This window comes from Polychytrium aggregatum (assembly GCF_025602895.1).
Source record: "Polychytrium aggregatum strain JEL109 chromosome Unknown BJ171scaffold_29, whole genome shotgun sequence".
Taxonomy (NCBI): domain Eukaryota; kingdom Fungi; phylum Chytridiomycota; class Chytridiomycetes; order Polychytriales; genus Polychytrium; species Polychytrium aggregatum.
In genome coordinates this window covers 419,783-436,319 of record NW_026516231.1, presented here as the reverse complement: position 1 = coordinate 436,319, position 16,537 = coordinate 419,783, and the positions used below count along the sequence as shown (strand labels likewise).

At 59.0% G+C, this 16,537-nt stretch overlaps 7 protein-coding genes across 7 annotated transcripts; 4 read left to right on the top strand and 3 right to left on the bottom strand.

The window, feature by feature from the left end:
- Positions 1-315: 315 nt before the first annotated feature.
- Positions 316-1,675, top strand: BJ171DRAFT_626498 (uncharacterized protein; the record flags this gene model as incomplete). Its single annotated transcript, XM_053115529.1, has 5 exons — positions 316-467; positions 646-690; positions 802-909; positions 1,106-1,230; positions 1,304-1,675. The coding sequence occupies 5 exons, from the start codon at positions 316-318 to the stop codon at positions 1,639-1,641; spliced, it is 768 nt and encodes a 255-aa protein (XP_052964830.1). The 3' UTR covers positions 1,642-1,675.
- A 191-nt stretch (positions 1,676-1,866) lies between these two features.
- On the top strand, positions 1,867-3,015 carry BJ171DRAFT_166605 (thioredoxin-like protein). Its single transcript, XM_053105920.1, has 4 exons — positions 1,867-1,998; positions 2,106-2,188; positions 2,436-2,514; positions 2,720-3,015. Exons 1-4 carry the CDS (start codon positions 1,948-1,950, stop codon positions 2,801-2,803), a joined length of 297 nt encoding a protein of 98 aa, XP_052964829.1. The 5' UTR covers positions 1,867-1,947; the 3' UTR covers positions 2,804-3,015.
- BJ171DRAFT_461184 (cyclin-like protein) lies at positions 2,971-4,538 on the bottom strand (the record flags this gene model as incomplete). Its single annotated transcript, XM_053108469.1, has 6 exons — positions 4,471-4,538; positions 4,207-4,313; positions 3,981-4,065; positions 3,722-3,846; positions 3,246-3,574; positions 2,971-3,150 (listed from the first exon to the last, which is right to left on the bottom strand). The coding sequence occupies exons 1-6, from the start codon at positions 4,500-4,502 to the stop codon at positions 2,971-2,973; spliced, it is 858 nt and encodes a 285-aa protein (XP_052964828.1). The 5' UTR covers positions 4,503-4,538.
- A 1,105-nt stretch (positions 4,539-5,643) lies between these two features.
- On the top strand, positions 5,644-8,331 carry BJ171DRAFT_513117 (T-complex protein 11-domain-containing protein). Its single transcript, XM_053111734.1, has 2 exons — positions 5,644-6,991; positions 7,215-8,331. The coding sequence occupies exons 1-2, from the start codon at positions 5,732-5,734 to the stop codon at positions 8,022-8,024; spliced, it is 2,070 nt and encodes a 689-aa protein (XP_052964827.1). The 5' UTR covers positions 5,644-5,731; the 3' UTR covers positions 8,025-8,331.
- A 116-nt stretch (positions 8,332-8,447) lies between these two features.
- BJ171DRAFT_513115 (uncharacterized protein) lies at positions 8,448-10,376 on the bottom strand. Its single transcript, XM_053111733.1, has 3 exons — positions 10,031-10,376; positions 9,680-9,758; positions 8,448-9,442 (listed from the first exon to the last, which is right to left on the bottom strand). Exons 1-3 carry the CDS (start codon positions 10,280-10,282, stop codon positions 8,604-8,606), a joined length of 1,170 nt encoding a protein of 389 aa, XP_052964826.1. The 5' UTR covers positions 10,283-10,376; the 3' UTR covers positions 8,448-8,603.
- A 1,779-nt stretch (positions 10,377-12,155) lies between these two features.
- On the top strand, positions 12,156-13,721 carry BJ171DRAFT_583863 (lysozyme-like domain-containing protein; the record flags this gene model as incomplete). Its single annotated transcript, XM_053114272.1, has 2 exons — positions 12,156-12,368; positions 12,525-13,721. 2 exons carry the CDS (start codon positions 12,156-12,158, stop codon positions 13,719-13,721), a joined length of 1,410 nt encoding a protein of 469 aa, XP_052964825.1.
- A 1,240-nt stretch (positions 13,722-14,961) lies between these two features.
- On the bottom strand, positions 14,962-16,326 carry BJ171DRAFT_513111 (uncharacterized protein). Its single transcript, XM_053111732.1, has one exon. It carries the CDS (start codon positions 16,318-16,320, stop codon positions 15,283-15,285), a length of 1,038 nt encoding a protein of 345 aa, XP_052964824.1. The 5' UTR covers positions 16,321-16,326; the 3' UTR covers positions 14,962-15,282.
- Positions 16,327-16,537: the final 211 nt, after the last annotated feature.

Genomic DNA, 16,537 nt, shown 5'->3' with positions numbered 1-16,537 from the left:
GCGACTGTGAACGAGAAATCAAAGCCATCAGTCCACAAGCGTCGATCGATATCGCAATGCACCAATGGCCTTGCCGAACACACGCTCTCACTGTTGTTGGTGGTTCTGCTGCTTCTTTCCAGACGCCGTCTATTTATAGACAAACATCACACACCCGAGACAGAAGCAAATCGCAGTCTTCTTGGCCGTCATCCGTGTCAGACTCGATCGTCGAGACCCAGACACCGATCCAGCCGAGACAAGCACTCTGCTCGACTTCCCACACCAAGTAACGGCGCACCTTGGGGGGCGTCTCCCTTCCTCTGGCTCCCTGAAATGCTCGATTCCACTGAATCAGGTTCCTCGCTCGACATTGCCTCGGGGTTCGATGCTCTTCCGTACGAGGTCGTCTTGGCCATCATCCACTATCTGCCGCTGATTGACCAGGTCACAGTGCAGAGGGTCTCTCGTCGGTTCTCGCAAGTCAGGTTCGGTCGCCGCTCCAGTCCTGCTTTGCGCTCCGCATGGGTTTATGAGAGCCCCACAGTGAGCGGACTGTATCCATCGACAGGCAATGTGCATCGACGTGGGAATACTGGAGGGGGGGAGTGGTATTTGCCCCCGACTGATGCCCCAGTGGCTGGACCATTTCTTCGCACCTGCCAGCAACGACTCGATGCTGTGGAGGAAGATATCGCTGGAGCCCTTCAGGTTTGCTGTTCGATGGCATGCAGGGATTGTCGCCGCACTGACGAGCTGCGAGAACAGCCACACCAATGCATAGTATTCCGTGGCTGAACAGTTGCTCATTCGGTGCGGCAGATCGATTGTCGACGACACTACCCTGGGCATCCTGGGACGCACCCGCTTTGCTTCTATCGATCCCGAGATCGGAGCGGGCCGGCTGATGGATCTCGACCTGAGTGGATGGTGAGCATCCTTGCCCGATTATGTTCGTGGAAGCAGCTCAATGTCGGCGCTCAAGCTGACCGTTACCAACCGATATTCCTGTCATACTGCTTTCTCCCACGGCCGGGGGCAGCACCAACCTGACTGACTGTGGCATCATCACTCTGGCCCAACACTGCCCCGGATCTCTGCGCTCGCTGAATCTGTCGTCCTGCAGCAAGATTACCGACTGGGGCGTCATTGCCATTTCCGAGCGCTGCCAGAGGCTGCGAAGTTTGAATCTGCAGTGGCTCGATGAAATCACCGACCTGGCGTGCGATGCACTTGCCCGACATTGCAAAGGTGAGATAGAGTCGAGCCGGGCACACCCCAGAGCGGCATTAATTAAATACCGGCATTTGTGGGCTACCTGCAGAACTATCGTCGCTCAACCTCAAGTGGTGCACCAATGTCTCGGACAAGGGCATACAGCACCTGGCCCGCTCCCTTCGTCAGCTCGAGACACTTGTACTGTGCTGCAACCCAAGCCTGACGGACGATGCCCTCGAGTACCTCGCCGGCGGGCTTACTCGATGGTCCCTCCGGAGACTGCGACTCTCGCTCTGCGACAGCATCACGGCGGACGGCCTCAGGAATCTGGAGCAAATGCCCAGATTGACCTATGTCGATGTTGCCCTGTGCACCAGTGTGTCCGCCGACAGCATCGATTCGCTGACGGATCTGGGCATTCTTGTCGACCACGAAGGAACCTGAGCTGCTGCTCCGTGGGGCAGCCGCGACTCTGGCCATCTGTGATAATGGGTTTCTGGCCCTGAATACATGCAGTGGCCGCCAAGGCCTCTGGGGGCCGATACCGATGCTGGCCCTGAATACATGCAGTGGCCGATACTGCGGTCCGTCCATGTCGCCCAGAACAGCACGCCAGCGCAGAGACCGCCTGGCCCCGTGCAACCCACGATGCCACCCGGCATCTGCCTCGTTCCTCTTCCCGCTCGCCCAGCCAGCGATCAGCCCACCCAGACCCGCTCTCCCCTCCATCCCGCCCCGGCCCCCGACACCATGGTCGCCCGCACTATCCTCTACTACTCGTCTGTCCCGTCGACCCTCAAGGTGCGCATCCCGCCTCGCCAGCAGCGTCGAGGAGCCGTCCCAGGCTTGCGGTTTCGTTCTCAGCCGGCATGCTAACAGCACTTTCGCTTGGCTCACCGGCACTCCAGCTGAAGAAGGACCAGGTCCGGGTTCAGGATATCTTGAAGGCGCGCAAGGTCGAATTCGACATGGTTGATGTTTCGACCGAAGAGTATGAACCCGTCGTCTCTGCGTGCTTGCTACGGGCCGAGTCTGCTGATTGTCCAGCCTTGAGGCTCCTCCCAACCATCTTCCCGACGGCCTTCTCGACTCCCGCTGCCTGCTGCTTGATGTGTCGCCATCGCCCTGCATCCCCATAGTCGTCACTTTCTGCTCTGTCACACGCCTTGGCTCGTTTGCATCCATGACCAATGCCATTTGCGCAATGCTGCTTGCTCGCGGCCATCACGTTCACCCAGGGACCAGAAGAACTACATGAGAATGAAGAGCGGCAAGAACATTCTCCCTCAGATCTTTGTCGATGGCGAATACAAAGGGGTGCGTATCCGACAGCGATCGCTGTCCTGGTATACTCCCCGATGGCGTGGCTTGCTCTGGTTGAGTCGGCTTTCGTGGGATCGGCTGTTGATGGCCCGGCCAGCGTTGTCGCTTGGACTTCCATCACAGCACACATCAGTGTCGATGTACTGTGCCTAACCACGCTCTCGTCCTGCCCTCTGAAACACATCAACGACGACGGCAGACCACCGAGGATCTGGAAGAGGCAAACGAGTGCGAGAACGTCGTTCAGTGGCTGGGGCTCGACCAGGAGCCGCTAGTGATTTGAGCCCGGTCCGTCCCTCGACATGTGCAAAACTTTTTGGCTCGTCGCCAGCGCTGTATTTCTCGACACTATAGATTTGTTTGTCCCCTCCCCGCAAGCCTAGAAACGCCATAGCGCCCAATAAAAAAACCCAAATGTGCTGGTCCAAAGACCGCTGCCTCTGCGTTGCGTCATGACCGAGGATCTGGCGTGTTTGTTGCCAGCGGGGTCGCCGTTTCGGGCATCGCAGCCAACAGCGGCGGCGAGATCAGCTCCGGGTTCAATCGCTTCAAAAGCGGCGGGATCTCCTTATCGACGTAGCTGGTCGCGACCTCGTACATGTCGATAATCTCCTGGGTGATGACTGCAATCTTTGGATGGCGATTTGGCGATGGTGTTGATAGAGTTCGGCAAAGGCGGGTCAGTAAAGCCACTCGACTGCCAAGGACAGACGGCAGTCTCTCACCTCGAGCATGTCGACGTTCAGATTGCAGAACCAGTCCTTCACATGCAGCCGCAGGGCTTCGTCGCCGATAAATAGAGTCGTGAGATACACGATCGTCAACGCAATCATAAACGGGGGATACATCAGCGACAGGTTGCTGCGGTAGGTGTCATTCACCATTCCCCATCCTGTCTGGAGCACTTGCGACTCGAGCTTCAGGTCGGTGTAGAACTGCGTTAACGGCCGATACGGGTGGAAGACAATCGTGTGGAAGTTCAGGTCCTCGAGCAAGTAATACTCAAACTCGGCAACCGTTTGGACCGAGTAGTTGACGAGCAAGCCGGGGTCGACTGGGTATGGGCATCAAGTACGGGGGTGCTGGTCAGCGACGACGCCTTATGTCGGTAGTCCGGATGTTCGAAGACGCTTTGAGATGGTCGATCCGAGCACCCTGCATTTGGAGCCAGCGCTCGCAGAGTCGAACCCATGGCATCTACCTTCCAGCGCCTGCTTTCCAAGCTCCAGGCATTTGCTGATATTCAATGGGCACTCTTCGATCTTGCAAGCGAGGTATACAGACGTGATGGCGACCAGACAACCGTCAATGTCCTTGTAGTTGTTTCTGAGCACGATCGATACACAGATGCCGCCGGTTCCAGGAATGGTTAGCGCCCAGTCTGAATTCCACTGTCTGCCCAAACATTCGTGCCCCGGCCATGGGCTCGAAGACAATGGTTGCAGCTCTTTGGCTTTCACCTCGTGTAGAATCGCTTGAAGTAGACCAGCGCCGTGGCCAAAACTTGCTGTCGCAGGTTCAGCCTCCTTCCGATCGAAAGTATCACTGCAGAAGACACAAAATCAATGCCCGAATCATCTGGGTGGGATCTTTGAGCCAGCCGGGCTCAGTCTCGGCGGTGGAGAGCAGTCCTGGACGATCGGTGTGAAGGAGCAGGCCAGAGATGCTCGGCAAGGGGAATCGCACCCTTGTTGTAGAAAATATCGAGCTTGTACAGCTCCCGAGGCGTCAAGATTTTGAGGTCCTCGTGGTGCGTCTTTTGCAGAGATTCTCGATCAAAGAGCCACTGCTTGCTGTCTCGATCCGGAGAAGCGGTCAAGCAAGTGCATAGGTTAGCGTCGTCGGGTCGGCGTCGTTGGGGTTGCCCCTTGACGATGATGGCGACGCAGGGTATGCGCCGCTGTATTCCGCTGTTAGCGGACAGACATCGTCCACTCGTGGCAGACTTACGCATGTGACGACTCCCAAAAATTTGCAGCCATGATGGATGTCCTGGGCCAGTGTTGTGCCTGGGGATGAGAGGCGAGATTGTCGGAGAGATCCAGGACGCCGAGAAGGCTGCTTCTAGATCGGCTCTGCACACGTGCCTGCCAAGTGACTGGACCCGTCCTGGTTTTGACCTGTCAGGTGGCTGGCACGTGGAGAGGCGATGCCGCACAATCCCTCCCGGGAAGCAGGGCAAAGTGCACATCTGGTCGGCCTGCCGTGTGAAATGCACTCTGCAGGCGGGATCAGTTCACGGCCAACGGCATTGCGCTTCTATCCAAACACCCACGAGCCGTCTGCATGTCTAGGTGGCCCGTTCCGGTCTTGAAAGGGCGTCATCCCCGCAGCCTCCAGTCAGCCAGTCCTTCTAGAACCTGTTGATCGGCGGTGCATTGTCTGGCCAGTCGAGGCCGGTCGAGGCCGGCTGATCTTGCCCACGCAGCGATCGTCGCAGCCAATATCCCCAGCGGCTCTGCTCACAACCAACTCGGCTCTCTCAGCTCGATCCAGCCGTAGAGAATATCTGCCTCTGCCAGCCGTGCGCCTGAGACGCTTTCGCTTGCAATAGCAACAACCATCGCTGTTCCCACGCTCGCTGTCTTGTTCTCAGAGCCGATTCCATTGGGCTCCTCCCCGTCTCTGTTCGACCACAAAGCCAGCAACAGCATCCCTGCCCCATATGGAGGAAAAGAACCTGACCTTGCTGTCGAATCGGGGCGATCCTGCTGCTGTATCGGAGAGTCTCGGCCTATCCCTGTCGCCCACCAACATCGTGACCCAAGGACTAAGCCCTGCCCCCGGCCCTAGTCCGAGCCCCAAGCTGTTTCCTGTGGCATCTGGGCAGAGTGGAACTGCACCGGCTAACTTCAAGACCTTCTCGTCAAGCGGAATCAAGCGCATCGCCATCGATACCAGCGAGGGCAAGAGGGCTGGCGTCCAGACAGCGATGGCGGCCTTGGGTCCCGCTCACGCCGACACCGCCACAGGCCGGATTCTGTCCGCCTCGCCTCTCGAAGGGACCAACGCCAAGCTGATCCTGCGCAAATCTGCCTCGATATCGTTCTATCTCGACCTGATATCGCCCGTGGCCGAGGGATCCTCTGGGCACTCTCCATCCGGACCCAGGTCGCCCATCAAGTCGCATGTCCAGCGGCGTCTCAGCAACTCACGCACCCGTGCCAAGAACCGGTTCATTCTGCGGCAGATCAAGTACAGCCACCGAAGCATGCGCAACAAGTCGCCCGAGGAGATGCTGTCCAAGTTGAACCAACGGCAGAACCGTGCCCTCCAGCGCAGAAATCTGCTTCTGGACGAGCGAAGCGAGCGGCTCAAGCAGCGGCGAGAAGACAGCACGTACCAGCTGCTCATCCACGAGAAGCGCCAGCTCCTGCGCAACGTCAAACTCAGAGCCCGGCTCGAGTATGGCCTCTCGTCTGCCTCCATCAAGCGCCAGACCCTGCTCCGACGCAAAGCCGAGCGCTTCAGTGTCCGTGTGATGCACGCACAGACAGTTTGCATGATGCAGAAGCTCAAAAAGTACGTCGACCTGCGCCGGACCTTTTCCCAGGAGCTCGACGAGCTACTGCGTCAGTCCATGGATGCCGACGCCGACCGAGACGACTTTGACTTTGACACCAAGCTATACCTCACAAAGTCTAAATCCAGATTCAAGTCCAAGTCCCGGCGCCCCAAGCCACCCCGAGCAAAGAGCCCAGCGGTCGGCAATACCGGCGTGCTCGTGAAAGACTCTCCCGCCTCGTCGCCCGAGAAACTCTCGCCCGGCAAGGTGTCTCCCAGCAAGATATCGCCATCAACAGCGAGTTTCCTAAAATCGCTGTCAAGCTCATCCGGATCGCCGTCTTCTCCAGAGAGCGACCTGTCCTCCGACGATGAGTCTCTTACCGACAGAATCCGGCGGGTTCGACTGCTGCCCCCCGAGCTGTACCAGTCCATGGAGGAGTCCGAATACATGCTGCTACTGGACCTGCTGCCTCCGATCACCCGCTTTACTTTGAGAGAGCTTGACCTCGACGAGATTCTCACCAATCGCCAGCTTCGTCACGACATCATCTTCGACCCGGACCTCCAATTCAAGCCCAACATGGACGGCGAGCGCGGCGAGCAAAAACGGGCCAAAGCCGACCGCTACTGGTCCGAGGTCGACATCGAGCTTGGCGAGGGATCGACCTATCGTATCCCGCTGCTTCTACACGAGGTCCTTGCCATTCTGCTTGAGCTGCTGCCACCCTCGCAAGACCTCAAACGGGACATCGAAGACCACCTCGACGTCAATCTGCTGGCCCAGGAGCTGGATCATGGCGTGTTCAATGCCGCTGGCTTGATCAAGTATCTTGCCGAGCTGCTCAAGAAAAACTGTGCGCCTGCACGAGATGAGCTTGTCGACTCCATGGAGGCGGAGGCCCTTGCTGGCCAAACCATCAAAGCATTGAGGATCTGCTTCGACGTGCTCGAGTACATGAAACTGGTGAGATGGTTGATTTCGGCTCGAGCCTGTTATGACGGCTGGTGGCTTCGCCAACGGCGCCACTTTGATACTGTCCTTCAGGCCGTCCACGCACACTCATGATGCCGACCAAAGATTCTTGTCCTCTGTGTCGAACATCGACTCTGACAGTCGTCCGAGTGACGATGCCTGCCCTTCCTCCGTTGCGACACTCACTCTCCGCGATTTCTCCGCGCCGCTGCAGGACTATGCCAACCACCAGCTCCACCGACTCCGACCTCACATTGTCGAGCACGCCGTAGAATACGAATGGAAGCAGTTCCGAGAGCGATTCGACCTCGGCTCCGTCAAGGTCGACGAAACTGTCTCGTGGATCCACGGCGCTGTCCTGCGATTCCGGAACAAGACCACAAAGTCCATCTTCGCCGACAAGATCGACCTCGGCGACGACAACACTAAGCTGCCTCCCTTCAACGTCCTCTACAACGAAGCTTTCCTCAGCCTGGTCTTGCAGGCCCATGTTATCGACACGATCCTGCCCGAGACCTTGTCCATGGACCAGTCGCGCATCGTCCAGTACTACAACGACTGGCAAGACATCACCATACTCGGATCGCTGGTGATTCTGTTTCGGCAGGTGTGTGGGCCCAAGTGCAGCCCGGGGGCCATCAAGGAGGTCAAGCAAAAGCTTTGGGTTCTGCTCAACGACAACGAAACGTCGATTGCGCACGTGTGCTTGCAAATGTCGGATGATGCCGCCAAGATTCGGGGCACGGCGCTCTCCGAGAAGGAGAAAACGACGCTCTCGGGCATTGTCGAGTCGACGCTCTCGCCGTCCTCGGCACTCTACGACATGATGCAGAAACGCATTGGCGGCTACTTTGAGTACTACCTGGCCAATGGCGACCTCGATCGGGACCTGATTCGACGGCACGGGCTCGGCGAACTTGTGCCCGAAATCGAGACCCTATCGACCAAGATGTCCAAGCTCATCGTTCACAACAAGGCCGTCTACTCAACAGTATACTCGACAATCATGGAGGCGGGAATATAGTCTTCCGGCAAGGGGTGCATGGCCATACTGACTTTTGTCATCGTGTCTGCGACAAGTCTGCGTAAAATGACTTCGGTGCATCGCGATTGCATTCCCGACCTGCCGAGTCTTCATGCTCCTTGGCCTGTGCCCTGCCGGACTCGACTCCCTCTCTCTCAACAAGCGTGTGACTATGGAGTCAGATCGAGACCCGAAGCAGAATATTGTGCCCTTTCCGCGAGTCGACGAGAATCTGCGATGGAAGGGAGGCAAACGGAGCATGATTATCAACTGCTCCACGAATATATCGGTTGGAGTCCCTCAGTGCGATGCATAATGTATTCTGGTTTGCTGTCGAGCCGTCTCGACCGTCAATGTGTGCGAATCTCACAGGTCGATTTTTCGTTTGCTGTGATCGACTTTCAGTCGATGGTCGTTATGGATGATGGAATGAGTGTGTGTGTGTATTCAGGATCCAGAAAAAAGGTGGTCGATGACCACAAAACAGGGACGAGGGAAGGCATACTTCCCGTTTCTTTTGGGGGGGGGCTGGCGAGCGCTATAGCAGAGACTCTCCAGGACGGCAAGAAGCTGGACATGTCAGTCGTCGCGCTGGACGGGCTGCCTTGCGGCCTGGTTTCGCTTGTTGGTCGAGGCACTGGATTTGGACTTTTTCAGCCTGCCCTTGTTGTCGCCATAGGGCGACTTTGAGGGCCCTGGTCGTTCGACAGGGCTCATTTCATTATCGAGACCGCGGCCCACCGGACTCACCACCGGGCCGATAGGATACTCCGGTGGATAGATGTGAAAGCTGTCCGGGTGTGGCGAAAACGGCACATCGCCGCTGCTGGGCGGCACTGGGGGCGGCCAGGTCAGTGCAGTGCCGGTGACATCAAGAGCGCCGAATAGGGGCGGCGGTGGAGGCCCCGGGGTGAGATTGGCCATCATGTCCATCCCGGCCGGATAGACCGGGTGCGGATACATTCTCATCGCAAACGGACTCTGCATCGAGTTGCCGACGGCGTTGAAGTACGGCGGCGCAGGTGATATGGGTTGGTGTGGCGGCGGCTGCATCAGGAACTCCATTGGACCGACGGGCGGAGGAGCCCAGGACGACGGCATCGGCATCCAGCTCGCACCAAAGCCGGAGCCGGCGCTGTTTCGGTTGGACTGTGGGGCGCTGGGTGCACTGTTACTATTGTTGTTGTTGCTGATGCCGTTAGTGCCATTGATGCCATTGGTACCGTTGGTGCTGTCGCTCTGGCCACGATTCGATCCGCGGGAGCTTTTGTCGTAAGTGATCTTGGGTTTCGACGTTGACGAGGCTTCGGCGACACATCGCTTGCAAGCACACGTGAAGTAGTACTCATCCATCAGCTTCTGGCGGCGCGCATGGACGGGCATATTGGTGTCGATGTACGAGATGGTGATTTCCTCTCCTGGACGCAGCAGGAAACAAAGCAAAGTGAGCAGGACAGTTGCAGTCCGGAGCAAGAGAGCGTGCCATCACCCCCTCCTAGGAGAGAAGCACAATCCGAGCTAGACCACTGGTGTTGCTATCTCTGTCGAGTCTTGTTCGCGCCAGCTCCATCGACTAAAATCATATGCATTCGTGCTCTTTGTATCTGCGTTCTTGGAAGTGCAAGGGTCGGCGTGCCTATCCCGGCCCACACTACCTTCGGCAATGTCTCGCCTTGCTCGAAAGGCCATCGTGCAGCCTTCCTGGGTACATTCGGTGTTGGGATCGCACGAGTGCTAGCGAAGTGGGGAGGCAGCAATGAAAAGATATGGACTTGCGTTAGTGGCGTACTTGTGCGGCACTTGGCAATCGCCTGGCCCTTGACGACTCATTGGGAGGGAGGGCGCCAATGGCATGGTCTGCCGGGATCACTCCTATGGCTGATGAGGCACTGGCGCGCAGCATTGCTGGAGTACGTTCCAGAGACTCCGAGTCTCGTGGTGGAGTCGGTATCGTTACGGCGATTGTCACCACATCTGCTGGGGAGCTGTGCAAGCGACCAGCTCACATTGAAAAACGAGGCGTGCGGGACGATAGCTCGGCCGACGCAGACGCCTTTGCGGTTGAAGATGCCAAATCCGTTGCTCTCGATCTGCGAGACCATGTGGAGCACAAACTCGGGCTGTTTGGTCAAGTCCTCGTCGAGCAGCCCGCATTCTTCCAGCAGCTTGGCGACAAAGTTTTTCGTCCTGGGCCAGACCGAGTTGCAAATACGGTGGAGTAGATTTTGGGTCAGGATCAGCGTGGATGCATCATACATGGGCAGGGGAGGGGGGAGGACAAGGCGCCGACAGATCGCATCGGCTGTTCGGCGAATGCCGGCCAAAATGGCTGGTGCAGCAAATGCTGCTATGTGAGGCCAGAGCCGACAAGCGCAGGCGGCAGAGCAAGAGCGACAGATGACCAAGCCGAGAGCGGCCACCAGCAACGAACGCACTTTCTCCAGTCCTTGATATCGTCTTCGGGCCAGTCCGCATAGTGGCTTTGCAGCAGCTCGACCTCAGTCCAGACACTCAGCACCGGCTCGGTCGGGGATGGTCCGGATACGGCGATGCAAGGCGGCAATTTGGTCGGCAGGAGTGGCTCGTCCTCCAACTCCGCATCAAGGACATAGTCAAAGGGATGTAAGGGATTGTTGGTGTAGAACGACCGAGACCGGCTGAGGGACGAGTAGACAGTTGGCTGGCTCTGCAGATGGTCCCAGTCGGACTGAGACCCAAGGGCATCGTGCAGACATGATGCCGGCGACTGGAACAGGTCGCGGTGCAGTTCCCGCTGCCGGGTCTGCAGCGTAAAGAGCAGGATCTTCATGATACTCCTCTCGTGGATACTGGTCTTCATCGTGGAGAGCTTACGGATGCCCTGGCAGACCTGGTGGTGGTTGAGGGCGATGAGGGCATAGAGGCACTTTGCCGAGCAGACATAGACCTGGTCGCAGGACCGGCAGTGGAGCTGGAATTGTGGCTGCTCATCGGTGTACTCGAGGCAGACAGCACAGACCCGCTTCTTGAACGAGTCGAAGATGGCGTAGGCATAGGGCTTGGCCAGGAATACCGTGTCGTTCTTTGGGATGGCCCTGGTCGCTGTGGCAAAGACACCCTGGGATGGCGATGACTGGATGCTGAAGGGGAAGGCCGATATCGTCTTGGATATTTGCTCCAGGACCGCAGCGGTTCGCTCCATTGTGCATAGGGGAGGCTGCAGGCGGGGAGGTGCTTGGATAGAGGGCGGGGATCGACAGGCCGGCCGAGGGTCGCTGGCGGACAGACAGGCAGTTTGCTGGATGATGTGCGGGAGGCAGCGGTATTGATGCAGATCGGCGAGCCGAAGCCGATGAAGAAAACGGACAAAGGCGGCCGCCGATTGGCTGCCGGCCAGGTTGGAACCGGAGCGGCAGCGAATACGGGATGCGGTGCGGACAGCACCAGCATCGACAGCGACGCCTGCACTGGATGTCGGTGTGGATACTGATGCTGATGCTGATGTCGGTGCTGATGCTGATGTATATGTGTCTGGAGATGCGGCATGTTGTAAGTGTGCAGCATCGTTGGCAGATCCTTCGACCGGAGGTGCAGCATGCCGATGCAGATGAGGACCAAGATCGGGTGCGAATCGCCGTGGCTGTTCGAGCACACTCTGGATACGCCCATCCAACAACGCAGTGCCATTAAATCCTACATGCAGCCATTTCCATCGACCGCCCCGTCCGTGACATCCTCGTAAGCGACCGGCTGGTCCAGGGTCGGCATCTCGGGCGATCTGGACTCGGGGTTCGTCGCGGCAAAGGTGATCGACCGGGACTCGCACCGACAGTCTATTGGACGATGCGACAACGATCCAACCTGCGGACGGCAAACAGTCCCATCGACACCCAGCGCATGGCGATCGGGAGAAGAGCTGGTCAGGGTCGCTGCTGGGGTCTTGGCCAGGGCCCACGCCAGGGTCTTGGTTGTCTGTCCCCGCGCTTGCTTGTTTCGAGCAACAGAATCGTTGTCTCGGGCTCTGGGGTCGAAGGGACAGACCCCGAGGTGCCTGTGGTCGACCCTCGAGCGGCGTTTCGCTGTCGAAGAATGCTCATATACGACACCCTCGTCGCTCGGCCGGAATTGCTCCAAACAGCCTTCCCCCCCCCAATGCGACCAACCATCCAGTCCGTCCTGCTCCTGCTGTGTGCGCTCGTGGCCCTCGCGGCATCTCGCAAGTGCGAGTTCCAGGGCCATAGGTGTGCTGCCTCGGGCAAGCTCACCAAGATCTACCAATGCAACCACGGCAGGAGAGTATCTTTCCGGTGCCCGACTGGCACCGTATGCATCCAAAGCGGAAGCAGTGCATACTGCGGCACAGATGTGAGTGATTGCCGATCTCGTCGACCTGGACACTGACGTCTTGTTGAGAGCCGCCGCGTCGGCTTTGGCTGTCCCGGGTTTTCATGGCTGACATTCGCATGCCCGTTCTCATGATCGTTATTCGCTTGACCGCTCCCGTGGCATGGCCAACCCCAGATCAATGTCCAACAGGCACCTTCCAAGCCCAGCTCGTCTTCCACCAAATCCAGCTCGACATCAACCAAATCCAGCTCGTCTTCCACCAAATCCAGCTCGTCTTCCACCAAATCCAGCTCGACATCAACCAGGTCGGCCGCTTCCCCAAGCTGCTCGGTCACCAACGTTCCGGCCCTCAAGAGCTGCTCGAATCCCTATCCCGGCGTCGTCGGTGACTGCGGCTGGCTCAACTACATCAACTGCCACGAGGCGACCACGCCGTCGTCCAACACCAAGTTCCCACCGGCCGTATGTCCCGGCACTCCGCCCACCCCATGGTCAACGGCCGGTCCGCTCAGCTTCCCAGCCAATCTCGATGGCGGCTACGGTGTGCCCCTCACGCCAGCGCAGATCTACACCATTCTGAGCTTGGTCTGGGTCGCCGAGAACAGCAACGGCAACTTTGCCGGGGTTGTGCCCTGGTACACGGCCTACAGCTACATCCAAGACATTGGCGATGGCCGAGGCTACACCATCAACCTTGTGGGCTTCACGACGGCAACGGGCGACTTTTTGGTGTTCCTCCAGCACCTGCAGGCCCTCGAGCCTTGCAATCCGCTGGTGCAGTACATTCCCGACGTTGCTGCCCTGAGCCAGAGCGGCTCGTCGGCACTCACGGGTCTGCAGGGCCTGGCACAGAGTGTCGTCAGCCAGGGAGGAGGTCCATCCGGCGCCGGTCCCATCAATCCCAACTACGTTGCTGCCACCTGGAACACCCTCTCGGACTCGACCACCGACTCGGCTTATTGGTACCTCGCCATGTCCTATTCGCGCCAGTACAACCTCAGCCTGCCCATCAGCAAGGGTCAGCTCTACGACATTGCCCTGAACGCTGGAATCTCGGGTCTGGAGTCTGTGGTGCTCAAGGTCACTGCCAAAGCCCCGACCGCTGCCCAGTCCGGCGGTGCGCAGGAGCTCGCTTGGCTGTCGAATCTGCAGCAGCTCTGGATCAAGCAAATCACCACCGGCGACACCTCTCTCGACGGCGGCCAGCCCGACCGAGGATTGATGTGGCAGCACCTGGCCGCTCCCACCCAGAGCACCGGCAAGAACTCGGCTGGTGCTTACGGCGCAAACAACACCGTGCCCAACCTGCAGCTAGCCCTGCCGATCACCGTCAACTGCTACGGCAACCAGATCACAATCATGTCGCCGTAGTTACCTCTTCCCGACCGTCCTCGAGTCAACACCCGAGCGAAGCGAGCAGTCAGCCATGGCACTGTTGCTGGACCACATCGGTAGCTGTCAAGATTGAGGCCAAATCCGTCACTCTTTCGTACTCGAGAGCCGAGGCTGCATTCTACCGATCGTCTGCAGACTTGGCACCAGCGCTGTGCTGCTTAACTTGTCTGCCGCTTGCCGACGCCTTGGCAGTGCCATTTGCTGTCGAGCTGGTATGCCCTGACACGAATGCCAACCTCTGCGCCGCTTGCCTGTGAACTTGTCTGTGCTTGAGAAATCCATCACTCAGGCACTGTTCCCTGAGCGTCGCAATACATGTACCAATGCTATCCTCGACAGGCCCGTCTGATCATTGGCACCCCGTCCTTTCCTCTCCGCGGTACTTGTGGGGGTGCCCGTCTCGACAGAACCGACCGCGAGCTCGTCTCAGTCAGCAATCCAACTTTCCCGTCGTCGGTCACTTACTTTTGCGTGGATGTGCCCCACTCCTTCCCGGCTGCGTTTCTTCGCCCTTCACTCGTCTCCAAGCCAGCTCCTGTCCCACACCCGATCGACCGTGGAGCACTTTGCAATCGAGCAACATGTGGAGGGGGATCCTTGGTAGTCCCATCTGACAACAAGCGCAGCCTTGCATGTCTTGTTGATTCAAGGCTCACCTCCTCCCGACCGTCAAGGGCTCCTGCGGATGCGAGCTGCTGACACACCGGTTTCCTCGCCTCTCCTTGCACTCGCCCATCCCCAATTTGGCCAGGATCCGCTGGCGCTTGGGGCAATTGGCTCTTGCCGCTCAAGCTTGTCTTGCTGGCCGGGGTGGTGGTGGAGAGGGTTCTTGCCGTGCCCACTGCGCCACAGCGCCATCCACCACCGACTCCACGGCTCCAGTCATTTTCCGCCATCCTGCCAAGGCGGGGTGCCGCTCGCCGAAGGTCCTGGAAGGCTCTCCTCCGGGACACGGGCGGTGGAGGCATCCTGTGCATGCGGCGACAGATTGCGAAGGCAAGAACGAAAGCAGAGCGGGGGAGATCCGCATCCGCTGCTCGGGATCGTCTGGCTGCTCGGGATCGTCTGGGTGCATCGGCCATTTGGACCGGAGCGAGCCTTCGTGCACGGCGAGGTGGATTCGGGATGCAGATCCATCCAAAAGCACGGACTGCAGCGAGTTTGGAAGGCAGACCGCAGGGTTTGATTTGATTTTTTCGCGGAGGGGTGTGTGCGGCAGCAATGTGGTAGTGTTCCCACGATTTCTCGCAGAGAAGCTGTACAGGTGTATTTTCATCAGCAGAGCGGCTTTCGCCTTCGCCGATCGCAGAGAGGCGCATCGATAATTAGGTCATGATATGAAGTTCTGGTTGACAGCACAGACACCGCAGCAGCAGTTGTTGGCCACTCCGATCTGCCGGAGCGAACGGGTGTGGGTGCGGGTGTGCTGGCTCGAATTATGGGGCTCGCGATTCGGCCTCGTCTACGGAGGCTGAGAGAAAGAAACGGCGGGGCGGAGGAGCTCGGCTTGCCGAGGGAGGGAGAGAGTGAAAGAGGCTCATAGACACCGCTTGCCTTTGACATGTCTATACAGGGCGTCGCTGCGGGTGAAGCTCGTGCCACAGTGGGTGCACTTATATCCCGGGGACACTGGATCGTGGATGATGGCATGCCGTCGGAGGTCCTGCTTCCGGAGAAAGGTTTTGGGGCAGTCGGGGCACCTGAACGGGCGATCGTCGGGGCTGTCGGGAGTCTGCATGCCGGATCCGTACGGATCGACGGGCAGAGGAGCAGGTGTGAGACCACCGGCCAAGGACGAGTGGGGGAACGTCGAGGTTGAGGCGGCAGGGTTGGGGAAGGCGCTCATGTTGGCAGCATTCATGTGGTTGGCCGGGACAGCGGGTGCATACGAGAGCGAGGCAGGGTAGTGCGTTGTGATGGGATAGTTGCCAGCGCCATAGTGATGCTGGTGGTGTTGCTGGTGGTGGTGGGGCAGATGCAGATCCGGATAGCTGTGGTGAGCCTGCTCATAGCTTGTCGCCAGATGCGGCGGCGGGTGGTGGTGTTGCGGATGGGGATGGTACTGAGGCTGCTGTTGCGGATGGTACTCGGGCTGCTGGTGCGGATGATGGTGGGGTGGGCGATGCAGTTGCTGCGGATGGGGTGCCTGGAGTTGCAGGTAATGATATGAGGGCTGCTGGAGATCGGGAAACGAGGCCGACGACCGGTCGAGTGTGGCGTTGGGGGGGTGGGAATGCAAGTACTGGGGCTCTGCGACAACGGGCTCGGCGGTGCCTGGGGCGAGCCGATAGGACGGCGGCAGCGACTGAGGGGCGGCCAGAGCCGCGGCGTCGAGGCCCATGCCTGGGGGCAGACCGGCATAGTCGACGGCAGTCGGCGATGGATCGAGATAGGTGCTCGTCGGGGTCGGGGGGCCAACAAGCAGCGGATTCACCACGAGGTTGTGAGGATGGACGGTGAGATCGGGACGGCCAGCAGCGACAGCGGCAGCAGCAACGGCAGCAGCAGCAGCAGCAGCAGCTTCTGGGCGGTGGCCGGGGGGCTCGTCGGGGTCCTGTTGGGGCCAGTAGTTCATGCTGCGATCAGGGCAAGGCCAGGAAGGACGCTCGCAGCCCGCACCGGTCGCGGAGGGCAGCTTATATCCGAAACCGTGGTGGTGGGGGATGAGCGTCCGGGGCTGCTGGGTGGATGTGTGCTGCCCAGGCGGAGGCACTGCCAAATGCACAGCGCTGTCGCCGCGCATGCCCAGCACGACGTTTCGGCTCAAAGGCAACGACGCAGGTCCGCGTGGA